Source organism: Macaca thibetana, chromosome 7 (assembly GCF_024542745.1).
Source record: "Macaca thibetana thibetana isolate TM-01 chromosome 7, ASM2454274v1, whole genome shotgun sequence".
In the NCBI taxonomy this organism is placed as follows: domain Eukaryota; kingdom Metazoa; phylum Chordata; class Mammalia; order Primates; family Cercopithecidae; genus Macaca; species Macaca thibetana.
The window spans coordinates 126374768-126400261 of NC_065584.1; the positions used below are offsets into that span (position 1 = coordinate 126374768).

The following is a 25494-nucleotide window of genomic DNA, read 5'->3' on the forward strand; positions in this document are numbered from 1 at the left end:
TGGTGCACCAAAAATGTGTCATTTCTTTATAGGAGGTTTTTTTTTTTTTTTTTTTTTTTTTGAGATGGAGTCTTGCTTTGTCGCCCAGGCTGGAGTGCAGTGGCATGATCCTGGTTGACTGTAACCTCTGACTCCTGGGTTCAAGCGATTCTCCTGCCTCAGCCTCCTGAGTTGCTGGGATTAAAGGTGCCCGCCACCACGCCCAGCTGATTTTTGTATTTTTAGTATAGATGGGGTTTCACCATGTTAGCCAGGCTGGTCTCGAACTCCTGACCTCAAGTGATCCGCCCGCCTCGGTCTCCCGAAGTGTTGGGATTACAGGCGTGAGCCACCGTGCCCGGCCTATAGAAGGAATTTGACAGTGCAAACAGACAGGAAAGCCAGGCTCTGCACATCACATGTGACTGAGAAGAGTCTATGTTTGAAAGAATAAGCTAAATTCCACAGAACTAAAGTGAACTTTGAGAATCACTGAGCTCTCCTCTTCTTTCTCAGTTTTACTTGTTTCTTCCTCAAATGTTGCCTCATTTTTGTTGAGCAAAGATCTCCAAATGGGTGACAGCCTTTCCTATTCTTGGGCAATATGTTTCTAAAGGGTGGGGTCTGACAGTGAACTTGCACTGTTTGGGATTTGTACGAGTATAATTTCTTTAATTTGGCTATTTTAGTTATAGCTGAATAAAAGTAAACGATATTTTCCAAACCCTTTTTTTGAGCTTTCGCAAAATAGCTTCCTTTAAAGAATCATGAAACGAACCCTGATTGGCATCTCAGAGTGTGAGCCGCCTTCCAAGAAGGATGTCTACTGAGACTGTAAGAAGTGATCTTTGAGGCTAACCAAAAACCCACTCTAAAGGTTTCCTGTTCCTTAAATACAGAGTTGTGAAAAAAATATATAAACAGAAAAAGCAGGGAAATAAACTTCAAGAGCTCTTTGGGAAGAGTATCTACTTTTCACGTGATTAAAATGTCACCTTTATGACACTTGGAGTTTGATTAAAATGATGACGCACTTGTTTTATCTGGATGGGCCATGAATCCTGGTTCATTATGGTGTTCTATAAATAAACATACTCCACAACCCAACTCAGACTTGACGCCTCTTAGCTGACATCTGAAAACTTACCCTTTGCATGTTTTCAAAGTGTCAGCTTGATAAACCTAAACTTTGTAGGGTTTCTGTGGATGGAGACTTTAACAGAATAAACAGAATAACAGATCAGTGCAGAGAACAAGGACACATGTGAGGAGGTACTGCAGCTGCCATCCATTCCCGATTTCAGGTGACTGCTTTCTGGACTGAGGCGTCACACTGACCGAGGTTTGAATGTATACTTTGCAGCTTACAGGCTGTGAAGCCTTGGGGACATGACTTCAGCTTTCTGAGCTTCGGTTCCCTCAGGTAGGAAATGAGGACAAAAATGCCCACTGTGTAGCTGTCAACAGGATCAAACAAAATAACACACGTAAGGCAGACTACAGAGCTTTGGAACACTGTTGATGTGAAAAAGGAAAACTGGATCAAGAGAAAGGTTCATAAACCAAAATAAAAGCACTTTTGGGAAATATAAACACTCCGAAAAGAAAAACTCAGGTAAGTCTCTGTCCATTGAAGCAGAAGCAAGTTCAGTGGTGGAACATGGAACTGCAGGTGGTATGAGGTCAATGTCATGAGTTAGCGGCCAAGGCCGCCGTGCTGAGTCCGGCTTCTCCTCCGGGTGAGCCCGCTTCCTGTCCCCGCTCTTCAGCATGGCACTGCCCACGAGCGACTGGCACTGAGAAGCTCTGGCTGCAAATACCCATACTTCAAACATTTTCCTTTGTGAAAAGGAACAAGCCAGATACTATTCTTAGGAGGAAAAAACCCACAAGCCTTTTTCCTACAAGTAAGCTCAGCAAGTTTGTCGTCCCCCACTCCCCACATCCACACAAGGGTTTTCATTATTCACGGCGTCAGAATACAGAGCAGTGTTCTGTGCCTCTCCAAACCCAGGCCACGCTGGCCCGTTCAGAGGGCCCAAGGCTCACGGATGGCAGGGAAGCTCTATGGGTTAAGGTGCCTGGTATTTCCAAGAGCTTTCTGCTCCTTACTTATTTATTTATTTGAGACAGAGTCTTGCTCTGTCACCCAGGCTAGAGTGCAGTGGCGCAATCTTGGCTCACTGCAACCTCCACCTCCAGGGTTCAAGTGATTCTCCTGCCTCAGCCTCCTGAGTAGCTGGGACTACAGGTGTCTGCCACCATGCCTGGCTAATTTTGGTATTTTTACTAGAGATGGGGTTTCACTATGTTGGCCAGGCTGGCCTTGAACTCCTGACTTTGTGATCCGCCCCCCTCGGCCTCCTGAAGTGCTGGGATTACAGGCGTGAGCCACTGTGCCTGGCCTTATTTATTTATATGACTGAATACAGCAGCATCTCCAGTCACTGGGTCCTCAGCAATAACTGGTAAATGAAGAATGTATATGAGCATTTAAAAATAGTTCAAAAAAATCTCAAAATCTGCAAAGCCTACGACATGAGTCACCAACTGTGGTTATAAAATAATGTGGGGTGTCACATACCCCGAAGGTTGTTCAGTTGTACCTGCTGGAGAAAGGAAACACCACAAACCAAGGGATCACCGAGTGGAAAAACAGCCTTCCTGCTACCAAGCATTAGGTCCAGGACAAGGGCGAGGGAGAAATCATTTCAGGAGAGCTGCACGTACGTGGATTTACAAACTAGTTAGCACAACTGCCTTGCAGAACGGGAACACAAATGGCTTGTAGTTCTGGAAAGGAAGCCACTCGGACCAGGAAGAATGGATAAAGAAGGGTGACTCACACAAGCACCACGCCGCTGCAGGTTAGCTGAGCCATATGGGAGGAATGCGTGCACACGCACTGTGACACAGGTGACAGAGAGGGACACAGGACATCAAGGTCCTATGTGAGGGGCAGCAGCAGCCAGGGAGGTGTTCGTTTTCACCCAGGCGAGAGGCTGCCCTGTGAGCACAGCGGCACGAGGACAGGCTGCTAACGAGCAGCAAGAAGCAGGAAGGCTTGTCCCCATCTCGGCTGTCACCATCAGGGAAGCCCTCCCTGCCTCCTGGCCAGGCATGTAGTCACCCTCCCCAGAGCACTCGTGGTAGCGTCCACACCATGACTGGCACATAGCCAATCACCTAGGGAGCTTTCCACACACACACACGCGTTTACACACATGCATATGCACACATGGCCATGTGTGCACCCACACCCCTACCTCTGAAGCTCTGGGGCAGGGCCTGGGAATGTATGTTCCTTCTGATGATCAGCCAGGTTTGAGCTTCACTAGACTAACTGGGCGCGGTGGCTCATGCCTGTAATCCCAGCACTTTGGGAGGCCCAGGTGGGCGGATCATGAAGTCAGGAGATCGAGACCATCCTGGCTAACACGGTGAAACTCTGTGTCTACTAAAAATACAAAAACTTAGCCGGGCGTGGTGGCGGGCGCCTGTAGTCCCAGCTACTCGGGAGGCTGAGACAGGAGAATGGCGTAAACCCGGAAGGCGGAGCTTGCAGTGAGCTGAGATCCGGCCACTGCACTCCAGCCTGGGCAACAGAGCGAGACTCCATCTTAAAAAAAAAAACAGCCGGGTGCGGTGGCTCAAGCCTGTAATCCCAGCACTTTGGGAGGCCGAGACGGGCGGATCACAAGGTCAGGAGATCGAGACCATCCTGGCTAACACGGTGAAACCCCGTCTCTACTAAAAAATACAAAAAACTAGCCGGGCAAGGTGGCAGGCGCCTGTAGTCCCAGCTACTCGGGAGGCTGAGGCAGGAGAATGGCATAAACCCGGGAGGCGGAGCTTGCAGTGAGCTGAGATCTGGCCACTGCACTCCAGCCTGGGCGACAGAGAGAGACTCTGCCTCAAAACAAAACAAAACAAAACAAAACAAAACAAAACAAAACTCTAAGGACACTTCCAGCATTAGAGGACAATGATTTTATGGAACATGCACATATTTTTTAAAGAGTCATTTTTTTTCTCTATATTTTCTCTTGGAGGAGGGATATGCTTTTCTCTCTTTGGAGACATGAATTGACTCTGCCACTTGAGGGATGTCAGCAGGTCGCCTCTCACTGCCCCATTGGGCACACACTCCCGGGGCTGCTGAAAGGCTCAGCTATGAGGCAGGGGAGCCAGGAGCCCAGGCATGCAGGCTCACAGCCCGCAGCCCAGAATGAGGATGGGCTGTGACCCAAAACCAGCACACTCCAAGGGTAAGGCTGAGCCAAACTTCTCCCCAGGGCTCCCCTGGATCCAGGAGGTAACACTGGCCTTTGGTGCATGGGGACTAGCAGTGGCCTCTCAGCATCCTGTTGGTCTCACCAGTGCCACCTCTCTCAGGTTTGGCTGGTTATATTCCTATCGTCCTGATATCCTAACAGCTACCATGTAGCGGGTGCTCTGACTGACCCCCTCCCTGTGCACCAGGCACTATGCCAAGTGCTCTGTCACACTGACAAACTGTCACCCCAAGTCCTTATAAACGCCTTGTGAAGTGCTCTTATTAGCTCCATGGTACAGACTGGAGAACAGCGTTAGTCACCTGCCCAGGAGTGCAGGGCCAGGAGCCAGGGTGTCGGCAGGGCCACCTGACCTTGAGGCTGTATTCTTAACCTAGGGCGTGTTCATTCCTTAAGCCTTCTGGAACGGAGCCTCCTCCCACCCACCTTGCCTCCAGAGAGGAAAGAGCAGAGTCCCAGGCCCTGGCCTCTGTGCAGGGCGTCTCCTGGCTTACCTTGGCCAGCCTCGCTCGCTTGATGAGGTCGTTGAGTTTGCGCACCGCTGCCTTCTGGGGGAGGCTCTGGATGTCTCTGAAGAGGTCCTGGGCCTCGGCCTCGAAGAGCCGGCGGTTGTCTGTGTTCTGCAGGGGCTGCGCCCAGAAGGAGCCAATGTAGACGCGCAGCACCTCTGGCGTGTTGATGACCTTGCCCAGGGACCACATGAGGGCCCCGTAGACCCGCATCAGCTGCTGCGTGTCCACTTGGTCGGCCTTGTTCAGCACTACACGGATCTTGTCGTCCTGGCCCCGGAAGGCCTTGATGGCCTCTGAGAATTCATCTGAGATGTCCAGCTTGTGAGCGTCAAAGAGCAGGATGATCCTGTCCACCCTCTCGGCAAACCACTGCAGGACCTGGCAGAAGTCATAGCCTGGGTGGAGAGAAGGACACATCAGTGTGGCCACTGCTGCAGGAGACATGTTTCCTGGAGGGCTCAGGAACAGTCTCGCTCTCCAGCAGCTGCCAGCGACACAGCCCTGTCTCCAACCTGGAGGCAGTGGAGGCCTGGTGACTTGAAAATCATGGTCTGGATGAATCTGGGCGGGAAGGACCTGGGGAGCCCTTCCATAGGAGGACGGGGGAAATAGAATGGGGCTCATGGTCACTTTGGTAATTGCTGACTTCCATATCTGCAATTTCATTTGGTCCTCACGAGTGTTTTATTTCACCTAATACAGACCTTTTGCTTGATGGCAAAATTGATCAGTGGTTTTGTAAAAACACAAGCCATGGGTCAAAAGATCCTACTTCTGAAAAGTCTCACTTTTCTGAAAGCCCAGATAGAGAAGAAAGAGAACCAGGGGCCACCTGGCGTCCCATGGGGTATCCCGTAAGCATAACAGAAGAGGCTTCACCTTCAATTAACCCAAGTTTGTAGAGTGCTGAGGAGGTCAAACGTTGGCCCAGCAGGTGTTGTAATCGAATATTTATCTTTGGACTATTTATAGCTCAGGTATATTATAAATATTTTTAAAATATTACATCTCACAGTCATTGTGTAAAATAGTCTCTTGCCAATTTCTTTTTTTAAAATGGCCAGGCCCACAGCAAATTCTGTTCAGCCTATTCTGGCCAGCTCCACAAATCATGCAGCTGCGTAAACACTCTTTAGCCCAAGGTCAAGGCTCTCGGGCCTTTCCCCAGGGAGGCAGATTCCCACGAAAAGCAAACAAGAGGAGGCCAAGCCCACGAAGTTGACTTTTCATCTCAGTCTCATTAGTTGCAGAAGTGGAGTCTCAATCTAGCCCAGCTAGTGCTGAGATGTCACCTTGCCCGACCCCCATGCTAGGGGTTGTCTCCCCTCTTCTTTTAGATTTTGAAAACTTTCAAACATACATAAACATCTATAAGTCATATAATAAATGCTGATGTACCTGCCACATAATTTTAACAAATGTTGACACTTTGCTCTGTTTGCTGTTTCAGATACGTTTTAAAACCAAGTCTAGTTTCTTCAGATAACAAAATACAGTGGTGAGACGGATCGAGATCTTCACTTGTCATCACAGGCAAATCTCCAGAAAAGAACAAGAGTAAAAACTTAGTTTCAAAAGGATATGTACAGCATGGTAACATTCACGTAAAATGTTAAAATACAAAATACTCAGCCATCCATGGATACAGACTATAGCACAAATACAAAAACGTCAACGGCGATTGTGAGACCCTGGTTGGCCGTGGGGGTGGAGAAGGTGTGGATCTAAGGCAGAGGAGGAAGTATCTGAGGGGAACAATCTATTAGGTGAAAATAAAGAGGGTCTGTGGACTGAGGTTTCCATGCATTTGAAGAACAGGTGTTAGAGGAATAGCTGAACAAGCCAACTAGATTCAGGTCCATTTTTCATAAAGAAAACAAGACACTCGGTAATGCTGAAGCCCCCCGTGCACCCCTCCCCGAGTCCTTCCCCCCACTAGGAGGCCGCTGTTCGGAAAGTGGTGTTTATGCCGCCACACGCGTGGATACTTCCAGTTCATGCTTTTCATTTCTCTGTTCTGTCTCACTGCACACTCCCTGACTCCTCGGGGATAAGGAAGACAAAGGCCGTTCTTGGAATGTGGGCCAGAGTTTATTTTCATTGCTGTCAACAGCCAGTTTAGGTCAGAGGAAAATCAAAAACCTACTGACAGGGTCACACATAGTATGCAAAGATTTAGAGTCAAGGTTTCACTCTGAGTTCTGTCCCGAAAGGCCAGAACAAACTGCCCCCTAGGGTAACACAAAGTGCTACCGTCATTTGAGACAAACGTGTGCACAGACAGCCCTAGCCCACAGGACTGTAGGTCCTCAGAGGATGAATGAACTGGCTGTTCGCTGGGTGCCGGGAAGATGCTTTGGAGCCACCCTGCTGGGGTGGAAGATGGACCTGCATGGGGCCTTGCTTTTCCAGGAGAGATGATTGATTCACCATGCTGACCTGACCACTCACCCACGTGGTCTTCCTAGCGACCAGCTGGGGTGTCTGAAGGTTCAGAAACAAATCAAAGAAAATGCTGTGTCCAGGGTGCACATGGAGTGAACGTTGAGTTGCTTTTGCTGAATACCCTTCCTGTTGGGTTGGGGGGTATCCTTTACAGGCTGTGGGGCTGAAGGTGTGGCAGAGAGTCCCTGGCCCCATTCCTTAGCAAGCTGGGGCATAGGCATGTGATCTAGAGTTAGACATTCACCTCCTTCCACCAGAGAGGAGTGCTGAACCTTAGGGAAATGACACAAAGACACAGGGAAAATAAGAATTTATTCACGGTGGCGGCGGCTTCCTAACTCTTTTCTAAGCCTAGTTCTCCAACTTTCCCATTGATCCTGTGAAAAATTCTCCAAAACATTTTCTTTCCTGCTTAAATTAGTTAGAATCAGCTTCTTTGGTTTGCTATTGAAAGCGATGATAGGGCTGGGCGCGGTGGCTAATGCCTGTAATCCCAGTACTCTGGGAGGGAGAGGCGGGAGGACTGTTTGAGGCTAGGAGTTTGAAACCACCTGGCGATATGGTGAGACCCTGTCTCTACAAAAAATAAAAACAAATTAACTGGGCGTGGTGGCGTATGCTGTGGGCTCAGCTACTTGGGAGGCTGAGGCAGGAAGACCACTTGAGGCCAGGAGTTTGAGGCAGTGAGCCATGGACACACCACTGTACTCCAGCCTGGGTGAGAGAGTGGGACCCTGTCTCACACACACACACACACACACACACACACACACAAAGAGAGAACCACAGTTGGTAAACAATCCTCCCCTCACCCCCATTTAAGATTTCGGAATACCTCTTACTGTCAGTTCCGAAAGAAACCTGCCGCCCAAACTGAAACACAGCTGTCACTAGCTGTGCTCGCGCCAACCCAGCCGTGCTTGCGCCAACTCAGCCGTGCAGATGCAGTCTCTCTTCCTCTCAGGGCCGCCTGGGTTGAATGGTTAGCTTTGATTGCAACACTTGTGTTTAAACTTTAACTTAAATTGGAGTTCCCAACAGTTAAGTATTTTTAAAAAAGATTCCATTTCAATGCTATAGTGAAATCAAAAATTATTAGGAACAGAGTTGCCAGATTTAAGTTTACTGTAAGTGATGCCAATACTCATGTCTGTAGGAACAGGTGTATATCCATATTTTCTTGTGTTAAAGCAACAATGAGAGCTTAATACAGTTCGAGAAGTACAGGTAGGCAGAGCTGTGTTTGTTCTGTCCCCGAGCAGGTGTAAGAGGACTGCCTGTCACACATCAGGCAACACAGTCAAAGGAGTAGAAATCACCGTGTCCAAAAGAGAGCAAGGAATGATCAACGCTGGGAGAGGCTGGTCTGCTTACCACCTCCCCCTACAAAGTCAGGATTATTTTGCCACTGTAAGTACGTTAAGTGTACTGCACAGTGGGATTAAATAAGTCACACTGTTGTACAACCATCACCACCACCCAGCTCCAGAACTCTTTCACCTTCCCCAATGGAAACTGAACCCATCAAGCACGAATTCTCCCTTCCTCTCTCCAGCCCTGGCGACCACCATTCTACTTTTTGTCTCTATGAATCTGACTATTCTAGGTACTTCATGGAAGCGTCCTTTTGCGTCTGGCTTCTTCCACTCAGCAGAAGGTCCTCAAGATCCATCTGTGGTGTAGCATGTGTCAGAGTCTTCCTCCTCCTAAGACTGAATAGGTCTGCTTGATTCTTGCATCATGGAGGACTCAGGCACCAAAGACCTAGCTACCCAAAAATCCCAGCGGATCTAACTCCCAACATATCATTTAGTCTGCCTGCTAAAGGAAAACAGTCATTCAGAAGGACCTAGTGACCACTGATCCTCAAAGCCTGTTCCTGTATTGGAATGAAATAAGGGGCTTTGCTAAAATTTAGACTCCCAGGCCCCTCCCCAGAACCACTGAATCAGAACCCTGGGGACTGAGCCTGGCGGTCTGCACTTAGAAGCTCCCCAGATGACTGCAATGCGTGGTGCAGTTTGAGGATCACTGTCTAGACTCAACACCAGGGTGGGGGAATTGTACAGATAGGTTTATGTTCCTGTTGGTTGGCAAGCAACAAAACAAATCAAATACATTTAAAGGAGTATTACTTCCTTTTATTTCAAAAAGTTACCAATAGATGTTTAGGTGGTGCATCACAGGTCCAGGAAATGCAGAATTGAAACATGCTTATTTGAAGACGGATTTTAAAACTCACCCAAGCTCCCTGCTCTTGCCCATGCTGGGCCCTGACCCTGGCAAACCCTTCCTCTATGGTCTAGACCGGGCCTAGAGATCCAGCCCAAATCCTAGTCATTCTTCAAAATATCTGGGCCAACTTTGATTAAGTTAGACATTATGTAACTTTAAGCTCCAGTTTTTTTCACCTGTAAGATCGAGTTGTTAAGTAATTACATGAGAAATGCTTTTATGGTATTGAGACTTTGTTAACTTTCAGCAAATGTGAGCTGTGGTTACTCTGCTTTCCTCAACTGCTCCCCATCCTGAGTTCCCTTGCCTGTGCTGCCTGTGGCACCACTTCACACAGGGTATTAAAATCAGAGGGATGGGCTGGTCTCTCCCATTAGATTATATATTCTCTAACCATAGGAACCATGTCTTCATCATGGTCACACAAGATAGTGGTGGACAACGTGGGCCTTGGACCCAGACTGCCTGGGACCTTCCCGGCTCTATCACTTACTAGTTCTGTGACCTTGGGCAAGTTACTTCACCTCTCTGTGCCTCATTTCCTCATCTGTAATAATAGTGTCTTAGGGCTACGCTAGGACTGATAATAGTATCCACAGGCCTCAGGAGCTGCAGAGTTCATATAAGTGAAGCATTTAGAATCACCTTGGCATCTAGAAAGCGGTCCAAAATGCTATCTACTGGTTATTTTAAAAATCTTTGTATCCAGTGCCTGGCACACAGTGGGGATGCAAGAAATATTTGTGGGAGAAGCACAGTCTGCGGTTATAGAAGGAAAGAAAATTATTTAGGGTGAAGGTGACAGTGCACCAATGCTTGACGAGTGAGAGAATCAGTGCTCAGAAGAAGATAACAAGATACCAAGGGAACAAAAACACTGCTCATCTGCGGTCAATGGAGCAGCAGACTCACAGAAGCCCAGTGGCCTTCCTTTCCTACCAGCAGGTCTTAAAGCTTCCAGCTTGTTCCTCAACTGAATCTATGATTTTAATCACAGACACTCCCCAGCTCAGGAAAGTCCTGCACATACCCATGCTGGCTGGGATAACACAGGGCACACGTTTGTACCCAGAAGGATGAGAATAATGAATGTTTCCAAAGGTTCTACTAGAGGGTGGTTAGGTTCCCAGGAACACTAGAGGTTAGCTACGCTGTGCTAAATAGGCCTGTGAAGGAAGCGATCACTTAGAACAAGGTTGAAAACCAACAGGCCTCAGACTGAATGTGGTGCTCAGCTGCTGTTTTGTTTGGTCTGCATAGTGGTGTTTTTTTTTTTTTTTTGAGATGGAGTCATGCACTGTTGTCCAGGCTGGAGTGCAGTGGCACAATCTCAGCTCAATACAAGCTCTGCTTCCTGGGTTCACGCCATTCTCCTGCCTCAGCCTCCCGAGTAGCTGGGACTACAGGCACAGCCACCATGCCTGGCTAATTTTTTGTATTTTCAGTAGAGACAGGGTTTCAATGTGTTGGCCAGGATGGTCTTGATCTCCTGACCTCGTGATCCACCCGCCTCGGCCTCCCAAAGTGCTGGGATTACAGGCATGAGCCACCACACCTGACCTTTGTTTTAAGACAGGGTCTCACTCTGTCATGTGGGCTGGAGCGCAGTGGGGTGATTATGGCTCACTGCAGCCTTGACTTCCCTGGAGTAAGTAATTTTCCTGACTCAGCCTCCCAAGTAGCTGGGATCACAGGTGTGCATCACCATGCCTTGCTAATTTTTAAAACAATTTTTTATAGAGATGGGTCTCACTATGTTGACCAGGCTGGTCTCAAACTCCTGGGCTCAGGTGATCCTCCTGCCTCGGCCTCCCAAAGGGGTGGGATTACAGGTGTAAGCCATCGTGCCTGGCCTATATAGTGTTTTTACAATTCTGAGTGGACTGTGTTTGGTCTGGATGTGCATTGTTCAGTTCTTACAGACAGCCCAGTTCATAGGTGCATCCACCTGGTGTTCAGTGCTGGGTAGAGAAACAACAGCTCAGACTCAGCCTTTGAGACCAAGCTCTGTGTCCTCTGAGAAGTGGCCCCTGCTCTTCTGGGATCCTACAGGAGTCCTACAACCCTGCTGGGCTGTGAGCCATAAGGGTAGGCCTTCTTACCTGCTGGTCACAGCCCAGAACAGTGCTGACTAGGAGAAGGTCTCAGTCAATGCTTCTGAGAGGAATGAATGTTTTCTGTGAAAAAATCTGTTCAAAATTCCCAATACTGGCTTTAAACAATCTTTTGGAACACATGTCTCTGGACATTGAGAGTACACTGAACATCCTGGAATTTTACAAGACACTTCAAAGACAAAAGTGAAAAATGGATTGGTGAGTAATCATGGAGTGCCTAGGACGTGGCTGGAACGGTCACCGAGGGACACACTTCTATAAGCCCCAAACTGGACGTGATCCCAATGTCCCTCAACGGGATGGGATGGATACACGGTGGCACAACTATTCAGTGGAATACCACTCAGCCGTGAAGAGGAATGAACTGCTGAATGAACTGCATGGCTGAATGTCAGACACATTATGCTGAGTGAAAGAAGACAGACACCAGAGAGTGCTTTCTGGGGGATTCCATTCCTATGAGATTTTAAAACAGGCAAAGCTAAACTATAGTGACAGAAAGCAGGCAGTGGCTGGCTGTGACAGGAGCCCAGCTGGTGAGTGGGACGGACAAACAGGGAGCGTCTCAGGGTGATGGAAAGTTTCTATAACTTGATGATGGCCGTGGTCACATGAGTATGCAAATGTGTCAAATTCACCAAACTGTACAATTAGATAAAATAGATGCATTTTTCATGCCTGTAATCCCAGCATTTTGGGAGGTCGAGGCAGGTGGACTGCCTGAGGTCAGGAGTTCGAGATCAGCCTGGCCAACTTGGTGAAACCCTGTCTCTACTAAAAATACAAAAATTAGCCAGGCTAATTTTTGGCGGGTACCTGTAATCCCAGCTACTCGGGAGGCTGAGGCAAGAGAATTGCTTGAACCCGGGAGGCAAAGGTTGCAGTGAGCCGAGACTGTACCACTGTACTCCAGCCTAGGTGACAGAGAGAGACTCCATCTCAAAAAAAAAAAAAGGTGCATTTAATCATATGTTATACTTCTACAAAATTGACTTAAAAAGCAAAAGTAAATAGAAAGAAAAGAAAGAAAAAACCCAAGGCTGCTAAACTTGTTTAAAGATACACATCTCCACAAACTGCTGAATGGACCAGGAAGTTGAAATCTGTTCATCAAGGGGCTACATACCTAAGCTGGCTGTATATGGAGATGAACGAAGCTAAGGTAGAAGTCTTAAAGCTTCAGAGGAAATCGGCCTTAAGAACCACTCGAAGCGGCTAACCTGTATCCTGATTTCTGGCCAAAGTGATGAGAGCCTCTCATGGTGACAGATCAGGAGTGAGAATGCTCCGAGTTTGTGAGAATTGGTTTCAGCTAGGCACAATGCAACGTGGCCTGGGGCATGGACCGATCTGGACCTATGTGTGTTTGCACGTACGAGTGTGTGTTGTGGGCGAAGGACTCAACATAACCATAGAACCATCCCACAGTGCTCAGTATATTTTCTTTTTTTTTTTTTTGAGACGGAGTCTCGCTCTGTTGCCCAGGCTGGAGTGCAGTGGCCGGATCTCAGCTCACTGCAAGCTCCGCCTCCCGGGTTTACGCCATTCTCCTGCCTCAGCCTCCCGAGTAGCTGGGACTATAGGCGCCCGCCACCTCGCCCGGCTAGTTTTTGTATTTTTTTTTAGTAGAGACGGGGTTTCACCGTGTTAGCCAGGATGGTCTCGATCTCCTGACCTCGTGATCCGCCCGTCTCGGCCTCCCAAAGTGCTGGGATTACAGGCTTGAGCCACCGCGCCCGGCTAGCTCAGTATATTTTCAATACTTATTCATGCAATAGAAATTTCAATTCTTTAAGACCTTCCAGTGAAAATTGTATTAGTATGGAACAAAAAAGAGATGTAATCAGTCCTGTTGTTTCAAAATATAGTTTCTTTCTTTGCCAAAGGACCCAAAAGCTGCACAGCTTGGGGAACTAGGAGAAAGAATCTGCCCTGCGGAAGATTCCAGATTGGCATTCCCGGCTCCACGTTCTGGGAACAAAGGGAGGGGGCAGGAAGGAAGGAGTCCCTTCTACCCAATCAAGGGCTTCCCGTCACAGCCCATGTGGAAACTGTGGTCCTCCATCCTGGCCGGAGAAAGAACCACCAGGAAATGGTATAAGGGGTTAGAACAGTTGCTCCCTGGCTCAGGTCAAATTTGGCAGTCTATTTTTAATACAACAAGATAAAAATAATGCTTAAATTTATTTTTAGAGCCAAGTTTCTAATTACGAGTTTTAAACAAGATGTGTGTCTATGGCCAGGTGTGGTGGCTCAGACCTGTAATCCCAGCACTTTGGGAGGCCAAGGCAAGAGGATCACTTGAGCCCAGGAGTTCAAGACCAACCTGGATGAGTGAGGCCCTGTCTATATTAAAAAAAAAAAAAAAAAAAAAAAAGAAAAAAAAAGAAAGAAAGAAAAGAAAAGCAAGAAAGCAAGCAAGCAAGAAAGGAAGATAGATGTGTGTTAATGAAAGGATGCAAGGCAGTGGAGCACAGGCAGAAATGCAGCCGGGCCCCTCCTGCCATGTCCCTCCTCCCACTCCTGCGGTGGGCAGGGCCACTTGCCTGTGGTGGTGACGGAACACTGCCTAAGACTCTGCTCAAATCTCTCCTCTTTTCGAGGCCCTGCCCACCCCTCCCAGAGTTAGCAGCTCCAGTTCCATGTGGGCATTCCTACCCCTGCCCCCAGCACTTTCTGTGTGGCTCTGTATGTGCAACCCCAGGTTCTCCTGGCTTCATGTTCACCTTTGTGTCCCTCCAGCACCCAGTGCAGTGAGCAGCCAGCCCGAGACAGGCACTAAGAGTGCCTTCTGGTTCCATCCTCACCAATCCAGGTTCCATCTTCACCAGTCCAGCCCTCAAATGATCCCCATCCCTTCTTAGAACTCAGAGATAATCTCCAAAACTGTGAGTGTCCCTGATTACTTCTAAAATAAATGTTTACAGAACAAATTCTCCATGACTAGCCTCTGCCTCAACTCTCAACCTTTGCCCATAGTCTCTTACTAAGCCCCACCCTCTCCACTGCACAAACCACACTGGGCTCTTTGCTATTCCCCAGTAGCATCCTGTACTTCCCTGTCTCCACACCCTTGCCCAGGCCTTTCTTTCTGCCTGGAATGCCCTTTCCTCTTCTCCATCTACAGCCACTCATCCCTCTGGGGCACCTTCCTCTGGGTGGCCTTCCCCACCCAGTGAACAGAACTGCCTTTCCTGTTTCCTCCTGATGGGGTCTGTCGCAGCCTGAGAGCAGGGCCAAGTCTTCACTGTGTCTGTAACCCAAAGGCCCACTGCAGATGCCTCACACGATCAAATCAGGTTCCTGGGGGACAGAGTCTTACGGCTTTAATGAATTTCCTTTGTAGCACTTATACTCTGAAATGGTATATAAATTTGCTGATTATAAGACAGAAATGCTGAGGGTAGAGACTCCACTCCTTATTATATTCACCACTACAAGCCCTGGAATTACTACTGAACACAGTAGGTGTTCAATACATTTGGTTTATTCCTCCAAAAATTAAAAATGGAACTATCATATCATCCAGCAATCCCACTTTGGGTATTTGTCCAAAAGAACTGAAATCAGGACTTTGAAGAGACATCTGCACACCCATGTTGACTTCAGCATTTTGGGCATAATTTCTTTATCCATTCATTCATTGATGGACACTTAATGGCAATAGCCAAGATATAGAAATAACAAAAGCATCCATCAATGAATGAATGGATAGAGAAAATGTGGTGTACACACCCAGTGGAATACTATTCAGCCTTAAAAAAGAAATTCTGCAATATGCAACAACATGGATGGCCCTTGAGGAAAAAAACATGCTGAGTGAAATAAGCCCATCACAGAAGGACAGATATACCTAATTCCGCTTGTATAAGACATGTAAAATAGTCAAACACACAAAATCAGAGAGGGGAACTGTGACTGCCAGAGGCTGTGGGGAGAAGGAAATGGGGCTTTGGTAATCAACCAGCATAAAATTTCAGTTAGGCAAGATGAGTAAGTTCTAGAGATCTGTGGGACCACACTGTGCCTATAGCCATATTGTGCTTGTAATGGATAGTTAAAAATGTGTAAAGAGGGTAGATTTCATAAGTGTTCTTATCACAATAAAATACAGTAAAATTGGTTTAATCAAGTGAATTCACTTGAACAAGAAATGTAACGATTTTTAGCAATTTGGCAGGGTTAGTTGCTTAAATAGTGGTATGCGTTTCTAAAAAGGGTTGTTACTAAGTGGGGAAGTGTAAATCATCTCAAAGTAAACATCAACTACCTGGGATCAATCAGGTATTTATTATAAATGCACTTTCGAAAAGAGTCCCTTTAGTTAATAGTAACAGTCACTTCAGGGCAAGGAGTCTCTGCATTGTTTCCAGGCTGAGTTTACTTTGCAACTAGAAAAGGCTGCTTCTGAAAATGTCCTCCTGGCTGAGAGCAAAATGATAGCTATAAATCAATAACTGCAGTAAATATTTACTTAGCTCTTACTACATTCCTGCACTGCCCTGTGAGCTCCATTATCACTACAATCTTGTAATCCCTGCAACAATCCCATGAAGTAGGTACTTTTATTACCCCCATTTTACAGGGGAAGAAAAAAGACTCAGAGAGGTTAAATAACCGATCCAAGGCACACAGCTGTTTCTCAGGGGAGCCCAGATTCAAACCCAGGGTCTCGGATCCCAGAGCCTGTGCTTTCACCCACTGCGCTGCACCATATGTGCACCAGGATGGTAGAATCAGAGGTGACTGTACTTTATTTTCTCCTTTTCGATTTGTGTTTTTCTAAGTGTTCTACCATGAATATATATTATTTTTATATCAAGAAAACAACTATGCATATTGTAAAAATGATTGGCCCACTTGCATTATTATTGAGGAGGTTGTTCTTTTTCTTCTACAATGGCGCTTTTGGTGAAGGTAATTCCAGCACTTTCCTGCCAGAGGCTGTGCTGGGTGTGCCGAGCACCACCCTGAGGGGGAAGCAGTATCTCAGCAACTACACCGCCGAGGAAGAGGCGGCCCCCAATCAGCGGGAGCAATGGGAACTGCTGATGACAAAATAAGCCACAGAATGAATGGTTCTGCTCCACCGGCCTTCTCTCTTCCCTGCCCCCTTCTCCCCAGCTGACCAGACGCAGGGCAGTGGCGGGGAGGGGCTGATACCAAACCCGGTCTGGGAGACTGTCCAGAGGGAACACAGGTTCCCAGGCTCCTTTTGCAGAGGCTGGATGTGAGTTCACCTCAAAGCTTTCAGCTGGTAATGGCCACTTCTCGGAGAATATAACTGGCTACCAGAAAACCCCGAAGGTTGTCTCCCGGTACCTAGCCTGAAGTGGGTGTGGCCACTGAACCTACCAAAATTTAAGTAAAAGCAAGAACCAGGCGTGCCCGGGACGGCGTTGTGCTGTTTATCTGCTCTCTGCTCTTCCCACTCCTCGTTCCTTTGGGATTTTGCCCAAAACTCTGTAAATTAATTTTTCTGTGCCTGTTTCCTCATAAAATAAACAAGCTAACCTCACAGCCTGTCCCTCCTTCCTCTGGGGGATGTTGTGACAATAACAGATGGGTGAGCCACTTGTCCCTGAAGGCCCCTCCAGGGCAAGGGCGGGAGAGCCCCATTTCACAGGTTCATGCCACGCCACAGACATGGGAACAGAGGAAGGTTCCAGGCCATTACTCAGGCCACTGAACGCTGCTGCTTCTGGGCATGTGACCAAGTGAAAGGGAAAATTGGGTTTCGTATCTCACTTTCCATCTTAGATGAAATATCAGATGAAGAAGCAGGCCCATTTAAAGAAGGCTGAGCCCTGGAGAAAGACAGCAATTCGGTATCATCAGTCATTTTAGGCTCTTTGCTGGAGAGGGAAGTTGGTAAAAAACGTACCAAGAAAATCCTGTAAGTCCTGGAGCCTGGCTTAACCATTGCATTCTGCTGGGCCTCAGTTTCTATAGCTGTGAGTCAGATGATCAATAAGGATTCTTTCTGGATCTTAAATTTTAGCTATATAGGGTGGTTCCAAACAGTAAGCTTCTTTGAAATAAAAAGTCAAATTCCCAGGAAAATCGATTTAGCTCAGCATCTGTATAGTACAGACACGAACTAGTTACGGTGCCAGCCTAAGATGACCCTTCAGATGGCTACAGGAATACTGAATGAACAACTCTAAATGACACCATAATCAAACCATAAGTTTCATTTTATTACATCCCTTCCACTGGATTCATGTGCTATAGCATTTGGGCAGATTTGAAGGTCCTTGAATGTTTCTTCTTTTGTTTGTTTATTTGTTTGTTTTTTGAGATGGAGTCTCGCTTATCACCCAGGCTGGAGTGCAGTGGCGCAATCTCGGCTCACTGCAAGCTCCGCCTCCCAGGTTGATTGACGCCATTCTCCTGCCTCAGCCTCCCGAGTAGCTAGGACTACAGGTGCCCGACACCACGCCCAGTTAATTTTTTGTATTATTATAGAGACGGGGTTTCACCGTGTTAGCCAGGATGGTCTTGATCTCCTGACCTCGTGATCTGCCCGTCTTGGCCTCCCAAAGTGCTGGGATTACAGGCGTGAGCCACCGCACCCGGCCAATGGTCCTTGAATGTTTCTATAGGTGTAATTAGTTGCCCTAAAGTTTAACTTATTGTCATCCAATTCCAAACAACTCTATACTGAAAGAAACTATCCGAGGAAGGGTTGTGGAATGAATGACTTCCAAGGATGCTTAAGAAGTCACCCCATCTAACCTTCTGATATTGTTATATATTAGGATGAACAGATCCAGGAATCCCGTGTCACGCACATGGAAATTGTCCATTCCTCATTTTTCAAGTGGGCTTTGTGTATAAGTCAGCCAAGAAAGTCTCATACAATATGTCTATAAATCAGACGGAGTTAGCTTGGCAAACATTACTTGCACTGAATTTTCTTGAGGCAAAATGCCAACAGACTCCACCCAAATGTGATGAGGCCAAACATTTATAAACAAGGCTTTGACCGTGACAATGCATCTTGTCATTCTGTGGTTCAGAAGGGCAAAGGTAATGTTTCTTCAGGTTACAGTTTTCTAAAGAGAAATGTTAAACCAAGGGGATGACAACTGGGGTCAAGAAGGGCTGGAAAGCAACTTCTGACCTGAAGACCCTGCCCCTCGCCCTGCCCTGTTCCTCTTTTCAAACATCTTGGCATTGCACAAGTGTCCTGCTTGCTTGTGGACAGCAGCCAGCTCTGCAGACCAGCTCTAGCAATTAAGTTATCAGCTAACCGGCTCCTCAAGCCAAACTATTACTCAGAGACAGTTATTTCTGGGCTTATGTCACAGATGGAAAGAAAGACCCAGTCAGTGGGAACCATGGGAATCCACACGGGGCTCCTTATAAAAAAAATGACTCACTTATTTGCTAAAAGAAGTCCATGTAGTTACCAACAGTATTTCAAAACAGTCAAATACCTCCAGAAAAGGAAATACTTTAGAAAGGTATACATGAAAAGATGTTCAACCACACTAACCATGAGGAATGAAAATTAGAATTGTAATGAGATGGTGGGCGTGTAAACGGGCATGCCTTCTACAGTGGCATTTTTGGCACCAGCTAACATAAAAAGACCACAGTTCCTTTTGATTCCAAAATTCCACTTCTAGGAATGCATCTTAGAGTTACATCTGCACATTTTTTGGATTAGTCTCTATTTCATTTATTTTTTTACATCGATAAAGAAAAATTGTATATATTTATCATGTCCAACATGCTGTTTTGAAATATGTATACACTGAGGCTGGGTACAGTGGCTCATGCCTGCGATCCCAGCACTTTGGGAGGCAGAGGCAGGTGAATCACTTGAGCCTAGGAGTTTGAGACCAGCCTGGGCAACAAGGTGAAATCCCATCTCTACAAAAAATACAAAACATTAGCTGGGCATGGTGGCATGCACCTGTAGTCCCAGCTACTCAGGAGGCTGAGGTGGGAGGATCACTGGAACCCAGGAGGTCAAGGCTGCAGTGAGCTGTGATCATGCCACTGCACTTCAGCCTGGGCGACAGAGCCTCGAGATCCTGTCTCAAAATAAAATAAAACATAAAATAAAGTAAAATTAAATTAAAATAAAACAAAATAAAATAGGCATTCATTGTGAAATGGCTAAATTGAGCTAATTAACATATGCATTACTTCACATACTTGTTTTGTTGTGGTAAGAACACTTGAAATCTACTCAGTGATTTTTTTTCTTTTTTTTTTTTTTTGAGGCAGAGTCTAGCTCTGTCGCCCAGGCTGGAGTGCAGTGGTGCAATCTCGGCTCACTGCAACCTCTGCCTCCCGGGTTCACGTGATTCTCCTGCCTCAGCCTCCTGAGTAGCTGGGATTACAGGCGTGAGCCACCACGCCCGGCTAATTTTTATATTTTTAGTAGAGATGGGGTTTCACCATGTTGGTCAGGCTGGTCTCAAACTCCTGACCTTGTGATCCGCCTGTCTCAGCCTCCCAAAGTGCTGAGATTACAGGCATGAGACACTGCACCCGGCCAGCAATTTCTTTATTTTTAAGCTCCTCCCTACTCGGCACTTTTCAAGATACATTTGCACATTGTGCCAACTGGATACACTTGCACTATACATGCTAACCTGTCTACATCCACTGTGGCACTGTTTGTAACAGCAAAAGATTAGGAAGAGCCTGAATGTCACCCACCAAAAGGATGCCACCTATTAATTCTGGTCCATCTATATGATGGACTGTGGGAGGCAGCTCCAAAGTACAGACAAGGACAAGCTCCAAGATTTACTACAAGTGGGAAAATCACAACACAGGGCAGTGGAGTGAATCCTGCCAGGGCTCCATGGGAGTGGGTGGGTGAGCTGGGAGGAGCCCCAGGGTCTGCAGACAGGGTCTGCTCTGGGAGAGAAACTGGGGGATATGGGTGGGACAATCTTCACTATCTTTTTGTAGCCTTTTGTCCCAAGCACACACACACGTAACCCACTGCAGGGCGCTTCAGAAAAAGGCGAAACACTGCATACATGGTCTGATCTGTGTTTTGTATCTTGATTTGGATTCCAGCTGGAGGTGACTTTGAGAAAGAGACTAAGATTACAGGTGATTGGAGGTTTCTTGAGGAAACTGCATCAGGGCACATGTGAGAAATAGCCCTAGATACAAGAAAGAGGATTATGGCAAAAAGAATTGGAGGAGTGACAGAAGCCGGGCCCCTCAGCCACAGAGCACCACTCCCGGGTCATTCTCTTCAGCAGGTTTCCCAGCTCCAGTCCTTGCCTGCATTCTCATGGCTTTCCATACCTCTACGGTCAGGCCCAAATACTTCACGTACCCTCACCGCCCCTGCTTTTGATCTCCTGAAAAGTAAGGCCCTTGTCCGAGTCCCAGGACTCGGCCATCCTCTGCCCTCCCCTGAGAAATGCTGAGCGCTTGGCCGAGCGGGCCCTCTGAGCTGGGCCCGTCTATTCCGGGACCACCCCAGTTCTATAACATGAATCATGACCGCCCCTATCACCAGTTATTAATCATGATCCACGTTAAATGGTTTACACATGGTATCTTCAAAACAACCCTGGGAAGGAAAATTCCCTTACTTTATGAAAGTGGAAAGAGGCTCACAGGGCCCCATGCTGGGATTCAAGCTCAGGTCAGCCTCCTCCAGGGCCCACAGGAGTGTGCCTGCATCTCCCCACCTCCCTCCGTCTTTCTAAGGAAAACACAGACGCTCCCTGAAAGCCTTGTTATTTTCAGCGTTTCCACATCCTCCGGCTTGTTTGGATGGTCGAGATGCCTGCCGGGCACAGGTACATGAAACCTGAATTCGAGCCACCTGTGTATCCTGGGCAGGGCCTTTTGCTGTTTCCCTCCCACTCTGTGCTTCATAGATAACAGGAACGGCTGATATCTATGGAGCGCTTAGGTATGAACACAGATCATTCAGATCCTTGTAAGATCCCGCTGTCCGAGAGAAAGTACTTTCCCCTGTTTTAGAGCAGGGGAAAATGAAGCTCCAAGAGGGGAAGTAACTCGCCCAGGTCGCCTAGCTGGTGAGAGAAAGAGCCGGGGACAGGGAGAAACGTGCCTGGCCAGTGTTTCTCGGCATGGACTGCCTACTACCTCTCTTCCACCTAGAATCCTGCATTTATAATCCTTCCCTCCCACCTTCTAGGCTGGGGGTTCTCCACTGGTGCCCAGTGATTAGGAGGGAGAGGGGCTTTACCACCTCTAGCAACAGGGATTGAGGCTGTGTAACAGGAACGTCCCCATAACACCAGGGAAGGTTATTAAATGTTTCAAAGTGTACCTGAAAACTTAAAAAACATTCCTTCTTTATTTTCGTTAGGGGTTTCTAAAAATCCTAGCTTCCGAAGTGGGCTAGGCGGGGGTGCTCCTGCAAGCAGTGAGGCACAGGCAGAGGACCCAGCATCAGGCCTCACACCCTCCCTGTCAGACGCCCATGAGGCCAACCGGGTCACTTGGTGATTCCTGCGGGGCAGCCACCTCTGCTTCCTTCCAAAGCCCTGCCCTGGGAGGAGGCTGGTTAGTCACAGAGCCTGCCCCACCCTGTCATCTCTCTCATTCAAGTCCTCCCCTCTGTTCTCTGAGAGGGCAGCCTTTACACTGGGGCACACAGAGATGCAGGACAAAGCCCAGGTCGGTTTCGGTAGGTTCTCCAAGTTTGCCAGCCCCTTCTTTCACTTGTTTTGGGGATGGCAGGGTATGTAGGAGGGACAGGCTCAGGAGTGGTGGCTCAGCCCTAACCCAGATTCCTCAAAATGGGCCCCCCCGTATCAGAACCCTCTGGACCCTGCCCATATGTTCCTGAACCGTGTACCAGGAAGCAGTTATTTTTTAAATAAATGGTGTCTTGCTCTGTTACCCAGGCTGGAGTACAGTGGCACAATTATAGCTCACTGCAACCTCAAACTACTGGGCTCAAGGGATCCTCTTGACTCAGCCTCCCAAGGAGACAGGACTACAGGAACTCACCACCACACTCAACTAATTTATTTTATTTTTTGTAGAGACTGGGTCTCTCTATGTTGCCCAGGATGGTCTGGAACTCCTGCCCTCAAGTGATCCTCTCACCTCGGCCTCAAGTTCTAGGATTACAGGTGTGAGCCCTTCTGCCTGGTTGAAGCAGCAGTTTAACGGCTCCCCAGGTGATAACTGTCTGTGGACCCTGGGGCTCACTGCACTAGTCTTCTGAGCATCATTTGCAGCCGTGTGGACTCCAGTGCAGAAAGGAGCAGCAGGGACAGGCTGGCCTAGAACACGTATGCCAGACGTATAACACAGAAGGAAATGACAGCAATCGCATGGCCCAAGGGAAGAGAAAAACCAGCAACCAAACGCGTCCAGAGAACTCAGTGGCAGGCCCAGGGCTGTTCCTGCCCAGTACAGGAAGACCTGGACATTCCTAATAATTCTAGGTAATCAATAGAAGGTTGAAAGAGACAATCCTTCAGTGGCTTCCTGGTACTCTCAGAGAAAAATCTATGCACTTCCCTAGGGCCTACAGCTCATAGCAGGTGGCAGGGGGGCCTCCTGATCTCATCACCCACCACTTCCTGGCTGCTCCCTAGCCTCCGCCTTCCCCGAACCTGCCAGGTCTCACCTACCCTCTGCCTTTGCCAATGAAGCTCCTCCTGCTGCAGAGCTCTTCCCCCAACTCTCTGCCAGGCAAACCCTCCATTCTTTATGTCCAGCCTAAATGCCACCTCCTCAGAGAGCCCTCCCTGACTGCCCATCCCTTGCTGTGGGACATGTCTTTGTTTCAGGTGCATTTGTTTTGTGTTTTGGCTCCTCTATCTCCCCCAGTGCATGCTTCATGAAGGCAGCCATGAGGTCTCACTGTTAGTGTGAAACCTAAGGCACCTGGTACCTGACATGTAGTAGGTGCTTAAGAAATTGACCAGGGGGCACCTAGCAGAGTGGGGTGCACAGCAGACATTCGACATAAGAAAACCTCTTTTGCCTTTCCACTGTCCTATGAGTGAGAATGCAAGGTAGTGTGTACTCTTTTCCAAGCAAAATTATCACCAAAAATTGCTAAAGGAAAAAAAATAGAAGATTTGATGTTGTTGGGGGAAAGCATCAGTTACATTTTCTCATGGGGTTTGCTGCCTTCTCCAGGTGTGTGGCTGGCAGCTGCATTTTGCCCTGGTTTGCATCCACGTCTCTTGTGGTTAACAGCATGTACTCTGGAACCAGACGGCCTGGTTTAAATCCCATTCAACCACTTGTTGGCTATGTTGGTCATCAGCCACCTTAAAATGTAGTGGCTTAAACAATAACTTCTATTTTCTCTGTGGTTCCGTGGGTTGACTGAGCTCAGTTGGGTTCTTGCTTGGGGTCTGTCAGAAGGTGATAGTCAGATGGCAGTTGGGGCTGGAGTCACCTGACAGCCCAGTTGAGCTGGTTCTGTGATGGCCCCTTCACTCACAGCTCAGCTGGACCAGGCAAGCAGGCTGCCTGGGCCGCTTGGCCTCTCCCTGTGGCTAGCTTGGGCTTCCCTCACAGTATGGTGGCCTCAGTCACAGTATGACAACTACTGTTGGACTTTTTAGATGGCAGCTGGCTTCCCACAGAATGAACACTTGAACAGATTTAGGTGGAACCGGCAGGGCTTCTTATGACCTAGACTTAGGAAATCATGAGGTATCACTTCTGCAGAATTCTACTAACCAAAAGTGAGTTAGAAGGTCAATCCAGACGCATGGACAGAAAACTCCCAAGGCACGAATGCTGGGAGGCACAGGTCTTGGCGTGGTGGTGGGAGGAGGCAGCATCTTTTAAGACAAGCTACCATACTTGCTACATGATTGTCAGCAAATTACTTAAGCTCTCTGTGCCTCAGTCTTCTCTTCTATAAAATGGGATAACTGCTCCTACCTCACAGAGTTTTTGTGAGGAGCAAATGAGTTAATAATATGTGGAAAGCACTTAAAGCACTATCAGAGTATTAACTATTATTATTATTACTCAAAAGAGTAAGGAGGCCGGGCGCGGTGGCTCAAGCCTGTAATCCCAGCACTTTGGGAGGCCGAGGCGGGTGGATCACGAGGTCAGGAGATCGAGACTATCCTGGCTAACATGGTGAAACCCCGTCTCTACTAAAAATACAAAAAACTAGCCGGGCGTGGTGGCGGGCGCCTGTAGTCTCAGCTACTTGGGAGGCTGAGGCGGGAGAATGGCGTGAACCCGGGAGGCGGAGCTTGCAGTGAGCCGAGATCATGCCACTGCACTCCAGCCTGGGAGACACAGCGAGACTCCGTCTCAAAAAAAAAAAAAAAAAAAAAAAAAAAAAAAAAGAGTAAGGAGCAAATGTTTTTCTCTGATTAATCTCTGTATCTCAATGTCTGAGATATCCCATGAAATGTTTTATATCATAAACATAAAAATGAAATGCTCTATACGCAAAGTAAGTGAAGTGTCCTTCTCCCCATCAAATAAAACTTTTCTTTTCATGTAAAAGACTAGGTTTCAAGTTTAGATAAAAACAGTCATTTCTCACAATCAATAATGCATTTGATACATTAACAAAAACTCAAAATAGCTGCCAGGGCTGGCGAATGCTGCTGTGAGTCATGGTGGTGATATGCTCACATCAGGGCCGGAAGCAGCAACACTTGTGGTGTGGAATTTCCCGTGGCACCAGCGGAAAAGGAGTCTGGATGCGTTTGTCAAAACTTCCCCGAAACAAAAAGAAATCAGGATTTCCTGCTAGAGGCCCAAGTGGCTAGTGATGTCCAGGACCTCACAACCCAGCCTCAGACCGGCCTTAGCCCTGGCTGGAAAACAGGATCTGCCAACAAATCAGCAGGGCTGGGCCCCCCCTCCAGGGATGGACACTTTTCTGTCACTGCCAAATCCAGACAAAGCTCACAGTCAGGTCACTGAATGCAAACTCTAAATACAAAAATG

At 47.6% G+C, this 25494-nt stretch overlaps 1 protein-coding gene across 1 annotated transcript in view; it reads right to left on the bottom strand.

Annotated features, from left to right (window-relative positions):
* EHD4 (EH domain containing 4) overlaps positions 1-25494 on the bottom strand; it is a 74229-nt gene that overhangs the window by 14427 nt on the left and 34308 nt on the right. The window contains exon 4 of the mRNA XM_050799504.1: positions 4769-5181. Coding sequence (XP_050655461.1) covers positions 4769-5181 — 413 coding nt within the window. The remainder of the gene's footprint in view (positions 1-4768; positions 5182-25494) is intronic.